The 15,997-nt window shown below is 38.1% G+C and overlaps 1 protein-coding gene and 2 long non-coding RNA genes across 13 annotated transcripts in view; all 3 read right to left on the bottom strand.

Annotated features, from left to right (window-relative positions):
* Positions 1-15,997, bottom strand: part of LOC5509131 (nephrocystin-3) — a 25,418-nt gene extending 9,421 nt beyond the window's left edge. For 8 of the 11 annotated variants that reach the window (XM_032378007.2, XM_032378010.2, XM_032378011.2 and 5 more), the window contains exons 1-26: positions 15,189-15,984; positions 13,423-13,734; positions 12,668-12,801; positions 12,413-12,508; positions 12,194-12,279; positions 11,997-12,086; positions 11,628-11,706; positions 11,130-11,204; positions 8,061-8,201; positions 7,450-7,553; positions 6,426-6,540; positions 6,033-6,176; positions 5,813-5,910; positions 5,575-5,665; positions 5,006-5,088; positions 4,711-4,765; positions 4,366-4,446; positions 3,999-4,160; positions 3,730-3,827; positions 3,384-3,506; positions 1,980-2,080; positions 1,814-1,893; positions 1,495-1,616; positions 1,111-1,189; positions 802-842; positions 302-365 (exon numbers count right to left, since the gene is read on the bottom strand). In XM_032378007.2, the coding sequence (XP_032233898.2) occupies positions 302-365; positions 802-842; positions 1,111-1,189; positions 1,495-1,616; positions 1,814-1,893; positions 1,980-2,080; positions 3,384-3,506; positions 3,730-3,827; positions 3,999-4,160; positions 4,366-4,446; positions 4,711-4,765; positions 5,006-5,088; positions 5,575-5,665; positions 5,813-5,910; positions 6,033-6,176; positions 6,426-6,540; positions 7,450-7,553; positions 8,061-8,201; positions 11,130-11,204; positions 11,628-11,706; positions 11,997-12,086; positions 12,194-12,279; positions 12,413-12,508; positions 12,668-12,801; positions 13,423-13,734; positions 15,189-15,651 (3,117 nt within the window). In that variant the 5' untranslated portion in view covers positions 15,652-15,984. Of the gene's footprint in view, positions 1-301; positions 366-801; positions 843-1,110; positions 1,190-1,494; positions 1,617-1,813; positions 1,894-1,979; positions 2,081-3,383; positions 3,507-3,729; positions 3,828-3,998; positions 4,161-4,365; positions 4,447-4,710; positions 4,766-5,005; positions 5,089-5,574; positions 5,666-5,812; positions 5,911-6,032; positions 6,177-6,425; positions 6,541-7,449; positions 7,554-8,060; positions 8,202-11,129; positions 11,205-11,627; positions 11,707-11,996; positions 12,087-12,193; positions 12,280-12,412; positions 12,509-12,667; positions 12,802-13,062; positions 13,157-13,422; positions 13,735-15,188 lie in introns of those variants that run through there. The other 3 variants (XM_032378005.2, XM_032378006.2, XM_032378014.2) reach the window with 3 other exon arrangements.
* Positions 9,538-11,109, bottom strand: LOC116601385. Its single transcript, XR_004289991.2, has 2 exons — positions 9,636-11,109; positions 9,538-9,604 (listed from the first exon to the last, which is right to left on the bottom strand). It is a non-coding gene; the product is annotated as an uncharacterized LOC116601385 (long non-coding RNA).
* LOC125560918 lies at positions 12,891-13,268 on the bottom strand. Its single transcript, XR_007306957.1, has 2 exons — positions 13,153-13,268; positions 12,891-13,062 (listed from the first exon to the last, which is right to left on the bottom strand). It is a non-coding gene; the product is annotated as an uncharacterized LOC125560918 (long non-coding RNA).

Raw genomic sequence — 15,997 nt, 5'->3', positions numbered from 1 at the left:
AGAAATTTTTCTGACGCATCCATAAAATAAGCTGACAATTTGGCTAAAAGACGATGCATCTGTTAAACAGATAAAGAGCAGTCCTTCAGGCCTCTGTCGGCGCCATTTTGTCATCTCAGAAAAATACCATTACGAGAAAACAATCCATTTCCATTGTTTAATTTGGAAAAGCTATTGCAGTATTTTCGATGGAAATTGAGAAACAATGTACATTTGTTTTTTTGGCATCAATTTTGTTTATGTAATTTTCTAATCGAAGGTGGTGCTGCCAAGAGATTCAAATCCTAGGTAGATAACTCACCAAAACGCCTGACTTCTGACGGATGGCTATAGCCCGCTTGTGACAGCTTTCTGCTAGGGAGTACCTAAAAGAAACACCGGAACATCGTAAAAAAACACAATTGATAAATCAAATCTCCCAACATCCCCCGCATGTCAGTAAAAAGAACACAGAAAATTAATTATAAAACAATTGAGATGAAAAAAGGGTTTTCTTGCATAATTATGAAACAATTGAGATGAAAAAAGGGTTTTCTTGCATAATTATAAAACAATTGAAATCTTATGCATGCTCTGATTGGTGTAATTTCAAAATTTCTATGAAGGTCATGCTTTGACTCAGCACAAAATTCACGTAGAGATAATTTGTGCATCATAAGTCAACAACCTATAGAATGGGGATACAGGGGTAACTTTAAATAGCCCCATATGAACAAGTCAAGAAATTTGATTTGATACCAGCCCATAAGCAGCCGGATAGAGCTTAGGCTATTCGTGATTCTCTCATACAAAAACACTCACTTTTCGTTCTTTTTGTAGAGTATCGACAAACCTTCTAAATCCTATATAACCGAAGAAGCAATAATTTAGTAATAGATTGTGTGGTGAAAAGAACATGGATGCATTTAAGTACTTTACAAGAACATGCTGGCAAATGTTAGATACACATAGATCTACATTAGCATATTTTGAGTACGAGAACATGCTGGCAAATGTTAGATACACATAGATCTACATTAGCATATTTCGAGTACGAGAACATGCTGGCAAATGTTAGATACACATAGATCTACAGTATCATATTTCGAGAAAAGAGAAAATTAGGCGAACCTTGATGAGAGAGAAATGGTCTGCTCCAAGAGCATTCTGGGTGATTTCAATTGCTTGCTTGAAAAAGGCTTCCGCAGCACTGAAAACGAAGCACAGTTCGCTACATCAGGTGAACAATGGTGCAAATGGGTATGCTGCCATGATGTGATAGCAGTGATGACAATGCCAATGAAAATGATGATGACGGTTATTATTTTACAGTAATTTTCAAGATAGAGGTGTAACAAGATGAACGTTGGAGTTAAAAGGCCGATTGGAGAAGATAAATCGAGTTAGCAAGGAGGTCAAGTTATCCAAGCTAGAATAAGCAGCGAGGGGGAAAAACTTTCTAGTTGACCTCATCTGTGAATTATTAAAAAATGATACTAAATGAACAAAACACACCTGAAGTTTCCCCAATGCGAGTAGAGCTCAGCCAAATAATGTAGGGACTGGGCTACCAGTGGGTGGTCTGGGTCGAGAACACTCTCTCTTATCTCAAGAGCCTTCTGTAGAGATGGGGCCGCCTAGACAGACACACACAGAATAGGTAAACAATACCAACAACCATTCCGTAGAGATAGGGCCGCCTAGACAGACACACACAGAATAGGTAAACAATGCCAACAACCATTCTGTAGAGATGGGGCTGCCTTGACATACACAGAAGGTGAACAATGGCAAACTTTATTTAACATGTCACAGTTTTTTCCTCAACTCATACCTGACTAAGCAGACCTAAATACTTCAGAAACTGCCCCACTGCTACATACAGGTTGGCAATAAGGACAGACGGCTGGTCCTCTGAAAGACAGTCATTACAAGTTTTGTTGGTAATTTTACTTAAGGCAATTCCTTTTTTTTCTTTTACAAGGGATAAAAAAACTCACCATTTTCCATGCTTTTTATAACATCTAAATACAATTTGCCTAGTCGTGACTGATCCAAGCCTATATATTTCCAGTAGTCAACCAGCTCACAACTCCGACCTCTGAAAGAACAAACATTTATCGTCAAAAAAAAAAAAAATATTAGCGTCTGTTAGTGGGTACCCAAAAACTAACAGCAATACATAAAAAAGTTATCTGTTTAAGCCATTTACATTACTATAAATTTAACCTGCATATCACACAAAGGTCCACCCATTAACACCTACTTTAGAACATAACACACAAGGTCCACCCATTAACACCTACTTTAGAACATAACACACAAGGTCCACCCATTAACACCTACCTTAGAACATAATACACAAGGTCCAACCATTAACACCTACTTTAGAACATAATACACAAGGTTCACCCATCAACACCTACTTTAGAACATAACACACAAGGTCCACCCATGAACACCTACTTTAGAACATAACACACAAGGTACAACCATTAACACCTACTTTAGAACATAACACACAAGGTCCACCCATTAACACCTTCTTTAGAACATATCACACAAGGTCCATCCATTAACACCTACTTTAGAACATAACACACAAGGTCCAACCATTAACACCTACTTTAGAGCATAACACCCACAGTGCCCCCATCAACACCTACTTTAAAACATAATACACAAGGTACAACCATTAACACCTACTTTAGAACATATCACACAAGGTCTACCCATTAACACCTACTTTAGAACATAACACACAAGGTCCAACCATTAACACCTACTTTAGAACATAACACCCACAGTGCCCCCATCAACACCTATGCCTTCAGCGTATCACACACAAGGTTCAATAATTGACAACACAGCTAAACATGATGCACAAGGTCAACCCATCAACATCCTGTTTAGCTTAAACACCCAAGATGCACAAACACACATTCTGTACACACATTTCCATTATTGACACCAAATTACACCTATCCTAAACTGTTGCTTTTTGTATCACTTGCACAATTTAAACGGGGCTTGAACCATCCATAAATTCTCAGTGCACTCTTAAACACCACACTGAGAAAACCATAGAAAAGAATACTTAACACTTCCCTTCCTATAACGTCCCCAGACGCCCAACTCTAAAACATCAGAAATGCAAACTTAACATCACCTATACTCATGGATTCCTCAAAGGCATAGACGACCTTCAAAGCAATGTAACATAATTGATTCCATTAAACTGCAGTGCATTGTTGGGAAATTCAAGGCTCTTCGGTTAGCAGTAGCTTAACTTAACTGGTAGTTGTGGACTTGAAATAGGGGGGAGGTTTCTGTTTTCAGTCTGTTTTTCTTACAATTTTGGTCAAAAGTACCCAGGAATGAAAGGGTTAAAGACAAAGAATCACCTTTCAAAAAACCTTGCAAACACATTCATGTCAAGTAGACAGCCTTGGAGTCTTTCCTTGTTACTAGTTTTCTTAAGAAGCCAAGGAAGTTCATCAACAAGTCTGAATGTTACACAGCAGCTCCTACAAAATACACAGAACTGATTATTGGACGAGCAAAAACTGTACTGCACTATACTGTACTGATTGTACAGTATATTTAACATGAAGCTAAAAATATGACTTGATTGGTTCTGTAGCTAAGACAATTTGTCTTTCTGACTAACAGTGTAGCATTGAGATATATTTTTGGTACCTTTAACAAAGTACTTTTATAGGTTTTACTAGTTGTCCTATGCTATCTTACCTCATCTTGTATTCAAAGTAGTCAATGACCTGTTGAACCATTGCAGAGGTACTTGGATGATCAGTGAAATTGTCTATCAAGCTGATAGCTTTGTATACCTGGATAAGAACAAACAATTAGGTGCCATACTTCTATTATTTTAAGTAAAAAAATCAGAGGTGGAAGGGAGGGGGGCTGAGACTATTTTTGTTAACCACCTAGATAGATAAATAGCAATTCAGATTAGAGGTCATTAATGTACAGTATGGTTCTAGCATTGCTGAAGTTACCTGTCTGTTGGCAATTGTGATAAGACCCACTTGACATGATACTATCCCTCTAGACTGTAAGGTACTGTACAAGTCCAGCCAAGAGCACCATGACATTGGTATGAGGTGCCTGATCTCTGGCTCAGTCAAGCCGTTACGAGATGCAGCTACATGTAGAAGGATCTGATACATTTACAGGGAATGGTGAGCTCACACATGCAACACGTCCTGTTTGTGGGTGTATACTAATCACACGAGAGGGGGGAACTTAGATAGATGAGGGACAGACAATTCAGGGTTCATAAAATGTAGCCACAAGCAATATAGGCACAGAGTCGCCAAGGACACAGAGGCTTTAAGTCTCTAAGAGTAACATCATATTGCATACCTGTTGCAAAAACTGCTGATGAGTTGCATCCAGAGTACTTTGAATTTGCTTCAATATGCCCAAGTATAAACTGACAGTTGTCTGAAATTAAAGCCATACACTAGTACAACACTAGATATTTTGAGGAAAGCCGGGCTAATAGCAGCAAAAATACATTGGAGTCACAGTATATCACTGGATAATCAAAAAGCTGCATCAGGCAATGTAGATATATTCGAGGCTAGAGTCTTTCTTAGAGTTCTGGGAGTCCAGCCCCCAACGCTTCACAACGATCGTACAGTATTCCCTAAAACAACTAAAGTCAGGGTTGTTTACCATTGCACAGTTTGGCTTGTTTATATGTACCTCACTTCTTGTGCATTGTTCCAGATAGATGGTCAAGTTTTCCATCCCAGTCAAACTTAAATAAAAAACAATGATTTAGTAGGAAAATTTCCATCCAAGAAGAAATTAAGTTATAACCTGAATCATTTTGATCACACGACTAAGATACCTATATACTTGCCACATGACATCACATGCTAGGGTGCACAGGAACCAGGGATAACACACAACAGACCAAGCGACCTCTTTACTCACCACATGGCCTCTGAAGCTAATGGGTGCACAGGTCAAGAAACTAAGATACCTCTATACTCACCACGTGACCTCAGATGCTAGGGTGCACAGGAACCGGGGATTACACACAGCAGATGATGAATTCTCAGCTAACAAGTGAATCACCTTCAAACCAACCAAATATAACATCAGAAAAATATAAATGAATCCTTATACAACTAACAACCAGTAAAGAAGTGAAGTCAACAAAAGGATCATGAATCATTTGATGTGTAATATTTTATCGAGTAGAACTTAATCTACCATCTGGAATTGATATAACAGGAAAAGGTTGAAAATAAGTTAGCTAATCTCGCATAAAATAAGACAGATAATTCTTTGGAGTACTTTGCGGTAGATAAAAAATGATAGGTTATGTGTCGAGACAAGATTGAGAAGTGCAGCCTTGACATGGGCACCCGAGGGAAAAAGAAAGCAGATCTAAAATAGCTTGGAGAAGGACCACAGAAAGCAGAGGAACAAGGCAGGGTGGAGGACATGGAAGGAGGTGCGGGTAAAGGTCGCTCACCGAGAGAAGTGGAAAAACAACGTGGAGGCCATATGTGCCATCAGGCGCAAGGAGGATAGGTAGCAGGTTCTTGTTGAACTTACCTTGTCTTTCATGGTAGGGTCAAACAGTGCAGATAGAAGCCCATCCCTGTCGCTTTCCTCTAAAGGACCTATATTAACACTTGGCCAAGACCTGAAAAAAAAAAAAAAAAAAGGAACTTAAGATTTGATAAGAATAAAAAAAAAGCAGACTAGCCACTTATGAAAGTACATACTGTAGTGCATAGACATAACAAATACAAAACATCACATTTCTATACATCAAATTTCAGTAGTCTACCTCCATGCTGCTGGACAAGTGTCCTGGCTGACAGAGAGTATGACTCGCACACCAACAGGTAGCGGGTCCATCAGCCACTGCATGTGAGACATGGCACCCTGCAGCCCAAAATAGACAAAGTCATCACAACATATGGACATTACAGAAATACCATGAAAATGGAGTAATGTCCATAGAGCTTAAGGAAAAATAAAAACCACAACAAGAAGTGGCAACTTACATCCAGTCTGTCAGCTGAGTCAATAACAATGGTGATGCCACCTTGAAGCTTTGAGGACACTTTCTCAAGCCAGCGAGGAAACTCCTCCTCTAGATGTACAGGGTCGCATGTCAGATTCAAGGAGGAGGTCACATGGCGCATCAGCTATAAGACAATTATCCAGTTATCCATTGTATTTCTTTTAACTGGGATCATTATACAGTAAATCACTTGAAATAGCCAACTTAATACAAAAAGGATTGGAAAAAATAATATTATCTTTATGGCTATGTCTGTAGTGATCAAAGGGTGAGCCCTGGCTCTTAATCAATCAACTTAAAATCCTTCTTGTTGTCAAACCCAAATGCCTATAAAGCTTTGTGATCCATGCAGTCTTAGCACTCCAGAACTCACCTGTATCGTAAGTCTCTTAAGCATCAGTACAGGGCTAGCTGATGAAGATGACGTTGGGCCAACAAAATGGGACAGCAATAACCAACCTGGCAAGCTTCCTTGTTGCAGAGATATCCTAACAAACAGCATGGGGGTGATGTCAATTGGTCAAAAGAGATATCCTAGCAAACAGCATGGGGGTGATGTCAATTGGTCAAAAGAGATATCCTAGCAAACAGCATGGGGGTGATGTCAATTGGTCAAAAGAGATATCCTAACAAACAGCATGGGGGTGATGTCAATTGGTCAAAAGAGATATCCTAACAAACAGCATGGGGGTGATGTCAATTGGTCAAAAGAGATATCCTAACAAACAGCATGGGGGTGATGTCAATTGGTCAAAAGAGATATCCTAACAAACAGCATGGGGGTGATGTCAATTGGTCAAAAGAGATATCCTAGCAAACAGCATGGGGGTGATGTCAATTGGTCAAAAGAGATATCCTAACAAACAGCATGGGGGTGATGTCAATTGGTCAAAAGAGATATCCTAGCAAACAGCAGTGGGGTGGTATCAATTTGTCAACAGGAAAAGCAAACAGAATGTTGGTGGAACAAATGGTGCTACTTGTTATGTGTAAGAATGTGATAAAAGGTCAAATCTATTTCTGTATTTTGTATTACAGTATTACCATAATGGGCATTAACTCCTAAGCATTCTCTCCCCTTATCTGGTACTCAGGGTATTTTGTATTACAGTATAACCATCATGGGCATTAACTCCTTAGCATTCTCTCCCCTTATCTGGTACTCAGGGATCCCTGTAAGCAAAGGCAGGGGGTACAAAAGGGGGGGATGGGAGGGTTGGAGACAATAAGAAGTTCTTCTCTTCCTTTTTCATTTTCATTTTTTTTCATTTTCAAGCTTTTAAGATATGAGATAGTATTCAGGTAATATGGTATAATATTAAAAGTTGTGTAGCTGAAAGAGATTTTGTATGTTTAATTAAGAGTAGTATGTACATCCCACGTGGGATTTGACTCACCATTTTGATAGTAGGAGAGACTTTCCTGACCCATCGTCTCCGATGACTAGCAAGGGGGGCAGATGCCCTGCTGTCAGCACATGCATGTTCAACTCACTGTAGTACTGGTGACAAAATGAATCATGTTAAGCAAAGATGAGACATTTTCTAGAGCCAAGCATTGCCAAACGAAAAATATATGTAACATTTCAAGAGTAGTTATTCTTGCTTGGTTTAAACAGCCCCTGCCAGTCACCTTTTAGTGCATGTTTTTTCCTATCATTCTGAAATGGGAATGGTTGGTAAAGAATGTTCAGAATGGCATTCAAGTCATTCTGCTACAGTTAACAGAGTGGGTGGAATGGCCTTCATTCCATTCTGCAATGGGAACGCGGGTAAACGAACACATGCTTTTTCTATTCTCATCATTCTCATTCCGGAATCATAAGTAAAAAAACGCGCCCTTAGTCATCCTACCAAAGTACAGAGTGCGATTTCTCCTCATATATTGGTTGAAAACAATAATAAAGTGTGCTTTAAAAGGGGATTGTTAAAATAAAAATGGTAAATAATGTCATTGATACAGTGATGTAGAGACAAGCGTAATATACACAAACATTAGTTAGACGCACCTTTGTCAAGCCTGCTTCACAGGAGCTTGAGGATGACTTGTGAAACATGTCTAACTGTTCTAGCTCATCCATCTTGTCAAGTGTGCAGGCATCGCTCCACAGGTCGTCAGCGCCACCATCAGACTTGTCCAAACTGAGCACCTAAAACAACAAGTACAAATAAAGAAAGTCACCAGCCTATTTGTATCAGCCTGTCTGGTAATTGAAAAGGTTTATTACTGTAGCCTATTTGCATCAGCCTCTTAAGTACCAGCCTCTTAAGTATCAGCCTATTTTGTGTGGTGATTGCAAAGGTTTATTACTGCAGCCTATTTGTATCAGCCTCTTAAGGGTGTTGGGACATTTCTCATTCAATTAGATCAATCAATTAGAGGGAAAGAAATTAATGTGCGTGCAACATGTTTAAACATTCATAAACAAAAGCCTGAGAACTGGCAAGAAAAACGTAACAGTATACCATTCGTAATACAAAAATAAAATAGTGTGATTTCTCACCTACAGTAGGACACCTAATTGGCAACTTGAAGTGCTGATTTCAGCAAAAAAATGTGTTACAATGCGTATTTCACTGTTAAAAAGCGGGAGAAAAGTCAATATTTTTATAAAAAAATTCTTTCACAACATTAACATTAGTAACCAGGCTTTATCACATTATTCAATTGCTCATGCGTAGATGATTTTTCTTCCGGTTTGCGTTTCTTACTCTATAATCTTTGCGAAGAATGGAGGCTTCATTATTTTTTAGGCAGAGAATATACACCAAGTTGCCCTCTATAAAACTACTATCGATTTCCTGATATTTTAAAAATTAAAGACAACATGACGTCATCATGTTTATAACATGACATCATCACCTGATGACGTCATCATTTAGAAAATCATAAACAATGATGCCATGCCTAAATTCATTCCATTTCACCAATGTTAGGCAGATTTATAACATCTTGAAGTTTTCATAGCAACGGCCCTAGGGGAAATGCCCCAACACCCTTAAGTATCAGTCTGTCTTGTGGTTGCAAAGGCTTATCACTGCAGCTTAAAATATCCTGCAAGCTAGAAGACAATTTAGTTGTTGGGAATCAGCAAGAGTTCATAGAATACTGAAGACAGCATTACAAAAATCATCTTATTATCAAACATATAGGTATTCCAGGAATTCCAGGGTCAGATTTTACATATTTCAGGGGTTGTATAAATATCTGTTGTGGTTGGAAATTCATTTTGGTTGGAATTTTTACCAACCAGTTGGAAAATTTTCAACTGGTTGGTAATTTTACAACCAGCTGAAAATTTTCAAACCAGTGCAAAATCTGGAAGACCTCAAATGTACCAGGCATTCTTTTTTGATAAGTACGTTGGGGTTAGGGTTAGGGAATGGTTGGGTAAGACTTTGTTAAAATAAACTTCAAGTATCTTTTGGTTAGGGTTAGGGTATGGTTGGGTAAGACTTTGTTAAAATAAACTTTACGTAACAAAACTGTGTAGAAGATATTTTTATTTAATTAATTGATTTGGGCGCATTTCAATGCGTCATAGATGTTGGCCTTGCAAGCAACCTCCTTCCTGTCACTTGACCATACCTTCCCGTTGGCATAGGACCATTTCTTCCGTTTTATAGTATTTTCGTCGGCAGACGACAGAACTATTGGATCATCACTAATGCGCTACTTTTTTTGCTTTAAAAATTGTTTTGCTTTTTCATACAAACCATCTTCAATGTAAAAATTGATTTCTGATTTTTCACTTTTGGTTTGGAGCTTCAATTCCGTAATCTTTTCTAGGAATAAAGCGCGGTCAACACACGGCACAACTTCCTCCGCCATGATGATGTTTCGTTCAATGACAAACTCACTGTTTTTATACCTTTTCTTTGTCGAAAATCCCATTATTTCTGAACATGAACATGAGAGTTGAATAGCATTCTTTATTCGTACAATACGCAATGGCTTTTAGTACAATGTAACTTTCCTCGTTCTAGTAATGACTTTTAGAACAATTGATATGGAGAACTAATTACTATCATATTTTCCGAGTAATGACCTTTAGCACAATCGAAATGTCTAATTAATTAAAAGCATTTTCTATAGGTTCTTGTTCCAGCGGTACATTTCATAAACATCGGCTTCTTCAGAAGAGAGAATGTTACACAAAATCGAGTAATTACGATGCCACGAAGAGGACAAAAAATAATTATTCAAGAGAAATAAAAGAACACTATTATTGCTCTAATTATTGTGCAGTCTTACATGTCAGTCATTCAATACTCGCTTTCGCACCTATCTTGAGTTACGTTCGACAAAAGTGCGTAATTTTAGACTCCTCCGAAGCCGCCAGGTCCGAGTCACGCAGAGCTTTTACGTACGCAATTTTAGAATACGAAACATCTATTTAAGCCCTATACAGGTTCTGGCATGTTTTCAAACGTTGTAAATTCATTGTAATGGCAGCACAGTTAGTCTTTTGTGATATTTTTTGCTTTTTATCCACAAAAGTTTGCACTACGCTCGTGAAAAGATTTGAAGTCTCTGTTTCACGTTAATACGCATGCGTGCATTTATAACAACGTGACGTAAGGCGCGTCATGAATATTACAATAAAGCAAGATTTAATCGCTCATCTTTCGTCACAAGCCTTAGTGGTCAAGTGGTAAGGGCTACTGACTTCGGAGCGAAAGGTTGAGGGTTCGAATCACGGTAAGGTAAGAAAAAAAATGTAAATTAGACACAGGTAACTCACTTAGTAGGGTAATGAATAAATAGATAAGTAAGAGTGTAGAAAGTAGAGTGGTGGGAGAGGAGAGAGAGAGGGAGAGGAGAGCAGGTGTAGGAGAGTGGTGTGTTTTGTTTTTAAATACCCCCTAAAAATCCAAGCCCCTGTTTTATTAATGAGCCCCCCAAAATATAATCCCTTTTAGAATGACAGAACCACAATTTGAAAAATTTCCACTGGTTTGAAAATTTTCAGCTGGTTGTAAAATTACCAACCAGTTGAAAATTTTTCAACTAGTTGAGAAAAATTTCCAACTAAGATAAATTTCCAACCACAACATATCTATCCTACAACTCATACCTTCTTTAGATACCTGCTGAGTTCAACATAAGCCAACTGGGCACCCTCTTCTGCACTATCATAGTTATCAAACAGCTGTTGGCCAACCACATTATATCACAGTTATCAAACAGCTGTTGTCCAATCACAACATTATATCATAGTTATCTAACAGCTGTTAACCAATCACAATATTATATCATAGTTACTGTATAGCTGTTGGACATTCAAAACATTATATATCATAGTTATCAAACAGCTGTCAACCAATCACAATATTATATCATAGTTACTGTATAGCTGTTGGGCATTCAAAACATTATATATCATAGCTTTCAAACAGCTGTTAACCAATCACAATATTATATCATAGTTACTGTACAGCTGTTGGCCAATCACAGCAGTATCATAGTTATCAATAACTATTGGCCAATGAAAAATGTACATTAATGCAAAAAAATACAAATGGAAACACTGGATCAAATATGTGCCTTTTTCTTTCTGTTGTTACAAACACACCTTTAAGTTTGAAGATTTTCTAATCAATGTTTTAATCTCTTCAGCCAAGTGGATATTTTCGTCTCTAACATCTGGATCACTGAGAAACCATAAAAAAAAAGTGTTATTACCTTCAGATTTTTGTCATTGTAGTTTGTCATTGTTTAACAAAAGCTATGGGAGCTATTTAATATTTAACACAGAAAAAACACTTATAGCGGATTTCTGCATAACATGGAACTGTATCAAAGAATGGACCCTAATAAAGACTGGATTGACCATCTATACTGGAAATATGCATCATTATGAAAAAAACTTAGACCTCCAATTCAGTACAAAAGTAAAAAAAAACAAAAGCTTTGTCATGTGAATTGAAAAGATAATGCAAACCTATGCTTGTCTGGATTTCTAAAGCAGAAAATAGCACACTGCTGCCCTGGACATTCCAAGTGGCCTTGATTAAATTCCTCATATGTAAATCTGGAAATCATTTAAAAAATAATATATATTTAGAAAATGATCTGATATATCCTCAGAAAATTTTGAAAACATACACGACATTATACAATGTCAACAATGTTACATACCTGTTTGACTTCCCACCTAAAAATGCTAAGAACACTGTACACTGCTTTATTTGATCAAGACGCATCTGCAGGGATTTTTGAAATTCCTTTAAAAGGATAGATTATATCAGAGGTCAGGGAAACAGCAGACTGTACATGATTAATTCATTAAAACATTTATTCTTGTAATTCTAAGTAATTAAATAAATAATCTGTAATGAAAAATACATACTAAAATACCTTTTCATTTAGTGTCTCCCCATCTTCGTCTATGTGAATGAAAACAGCAAACTTTCCATGGTCTTCACACAAAGCCTCCAATTTGCTAAGATGTGACTACAAAGAAAGTGCTTAACTCTTTATAAAGTTCATATAACAAGCAATTGAATTGAGAACTCACAAAGCTTTGATCTTCTTAAACAAAATTTCAATTTTTTTTAATAATCATAATTATCTATAATTTGGTCTCATGTACAGTATAAATGTCAATGTCACCTTCTTCAACATGTTGACCTCCTCCATCATAGTAGAAGGAGCAGAGACATAGATTCTCAGCACAGGAGACTGTACAGGGGGCTGATAGCTGTTTGAGAGGGTGAGTATCGATGGCATAGCAGCGTTCCAGTCATCTGAATAAACATCACAAAATAATCGTCATGGGAGAGAGGTAGTTCACATACATTTTTGTCTAAATAGCTTTTGGATGGTATTATGTTTCTTTTGGAGTATCTATCTTTATGTATGAACAAAACTGTTTTATTAAAAATAAGCAAAAATGTTTGAATTAGGTTTCTGTATAAGTATTGTATCTTGCAGCTAGCTGTGTGTGTAAGTATATAGGGGAGGAGTAGGGATGGACCTTGCATATGTGAACCACGCCAAAGACATACCTCTACTGATGTTAGTGAAAGGCAACAGTACATCTTACTATACATCCCTAATGAAAACCAAGAAAAACCAAGTACACGCCAAAGACATACCTCTACTGATGTTAGTGAAAGGCAACAGTACATCTTACTATACATCCCTAATGAAAACCAAGAAAAACCAAGTACACGCCAAAGACATACCTCTACTGATGTTAGTGAAAGGCAACAATACATCTTACTATACATCCCTAATGAAAACCAAGAAAAACCAAGTACACGCCAAAGACATACCTCTACTGATGTTAGTGAAAGGCAACAGTACATCTTACTATACATCCCTAATGAAAACCAAGAAAAACCAAGTACACGCCAAAGACATACCTCTACTGATGTTAGTGAAAGGCCCCTCACGGTCCATCAGAGCAAGGCCATAGTCAGTACCATACGTGACTCCAAGCTGTGCCAAACCATCCACACTAGGTTCACTTTCAAGCGATGATGGCCACCAGTCAGTTACATTATTTCTACCACCAAGCACCTCTGAAGCAGCCCCATGGCCTTCCTCATAACCCTGTGCAGTTAGAACATGCTGAAGTTTGCTCTCGACCGCTCTTTTGGCTGTGAGTAAATCTTGAATCTCTTGTTCCTTAGCCTCTCGAAATATCTTGAACTGTCTTTGGACTTTGTCACGTTCTAGATAAATGAGTTTTAAGTTATATGTCTTCTCTACAATTATAGTCAATACAATATTATATACATCGCATGGTCTGACTAAACAGCAATATTAGGCCAACTAATGGGCAAAACAAAAGCACACTTTGCAAATATGCAAGGGTAGTGTTATGGACCATGCGTCATCAGCACAGATGACAGATAATGACGTAGTTTTTATCAATTCTCACACATTTTTTTTCATGATTCTTTAAAGATGGCATTAAACATTTGAAAGGCAACATTAGAAAACTGTAAATATTCACTAAATCGCTGGTCGGAACTTAAAAGAGTAACAAAAAGCTGTAAGTTTGGTGACTTTTACAATGTTGTTATGGTACTTTTGTGTAAAACAACCTGAAAAAGTGTAGCCCCATGAAAAAGTGGCACAGATTTTGACAAGTGGAATATTGATAGAATTTGTGTAAATATCAGATCATCCTAGGGGAGGGGTCTCCCTCCTTTGAATTGAATTTCACAGTAACTACATCACTTTATTCCTTTAGTGGATGTTATATTCTAGCTACCATAATGTTATTGCATTTTAATTATTCATGTCTTTTAACGACTAGCGCAGGATTTAAGCAACATGGTTAATATAGGTTTAATTCTAGCTAACATAATGTTATTGTATTGTAATTAAACTCGTGCTTGATGAATGACTCATTGTAAGCGCCAGGAAGGGAGGAGTGGGAATTTGGAAGCCGAGGTATTCCTTGTGGTGCTATTTACTGGACTGCGGGCTTGTCGCACCACTTGCTACTAGCATCAGAGCGCAGCGCAGATTCCGATTCCCACCCTCCCTCCCTTGCACAAAACCCTGGTAATAGTAAATAAGTTACCTGATTACCCGAGAAGGGAGATATTTCTGGAACTATATATACTTTATGTACTCATACTTTACACTCTACCTTAATTTGAAATACAATTACCAGGAAGCCCAAATGACGCGTCTATGTTGTTCATGTCTTTTAACGACTAGCGCAGGATTTAAATGTATTACCACAGCGCACATGCTAGATTTCTGTGCATGCTAAATCTTTTATAGCAAGTCCCCCCCCCCTCAGCAAGCAAAGTGCCATCATATTTAGCCCCCACATGTAAAGGTCCATCATACAGTATTTAGCCCCCACATGTAAAGTGCCATCAATTTAGCCCCTGCATGTAAATCCATCCATCATATTTATATGTTGTCCCTGCATGTAAAGTGCAGTCATACTGTATTTACCCCTGCATGTAGAGCGTCATCATATTTAGCATGTAAAATGCTGTCATATTTATTCCCTGCCTGTAAAGGGCCATTATAAGTGCAGTCATGTTTAGCCCAAGGGTTAAGGGGACCTGAAGTAGATTGTCATCCTATCTCCATGTAAACAGGGGCATGTTTATAATATTTGCATAATCAGCTTAAAATACTTGTCAAATTCTGTTCAAACCTTTTTCAAATGTAGCAGCTCTTTGAAGAGCTTGGTCTCCGGCGTCTAACGCCATTTCCCTTTCATATCGTAGTTTTTGACACGTGGCTTGCAGTACTTTAGACTCGCCCCGCAACCGCCGGTTTTCGCTCTGCAATTTCTCATTCAAAACTTGGAGTTCTGCTATCTCTGTTTGCTTGCTGACTCGAAACACTTCATATTCTCTACGAATTTTTTCGGTTTCACTGTCGAAATCAAACGACAGCGCAGACCGCAGACTATCTGATTTTGAGACAATTTTCCCTTTCGCGGCGCCATTCTTTTTCTTTCCAATAGAGCCGACAGAACGCAAAGAACTTGTGAGAGTTCTTCTTTGAGGGTATTCTACAGGAATTTTTTTGATCTCTCCCAGTTCATCGCCTAATTCGTCATCTTGAATGTCATCAGAACCTTGTGCTCCTGCTATAGAGCTTGCTGTTCCCATTTCTGTTAAAGGTCTCGCATCTCATAGGGTCTCTAACCCTATCCCACAACCCCTGTTTCCATAAACACCACAATTACAAACAACACTGCGCCCGTGTGCCGCCGCCATCTTGAAATTCCTGACTAGTTGTACTGATCTCTTAGCTCTTACAGCACTTGGCATATTCAATCTCAACCTGTTCTGTCTGATGACATCTCCTCTGTGAAGTATAAGAATGTGAGAATAGATTCGCGCTAAAATTGGTTCAGAAAACCTATACCTAATGGTTTGTCCATTGCCGCACTCGTGTTCGGTTTGTTTTCCCCAGAACTCAGTAGGCCGTTCAGTGAACAATTGCTTATTCAAT

Source organism: Nematostella vectensis, chromosome 2 (genome assembly GCF_932526225.1).
Source record: "Nematostella vectensis chromosome 2, jaNemVect1.1, whole genome shotgun sequence".
NCBI classification, from domain to species: domain Eukaryota; kingdom Metazoa; phylum Cnidaria; class Anthozoa; order Actiniaria; family Edwardsiidae; genus Nematostella; species Nematostella vectensis.
Note: the sequence above shows the minus strand (reverse complement) of the source record. Positions and strands in the feature narration are given on the sequence as shown.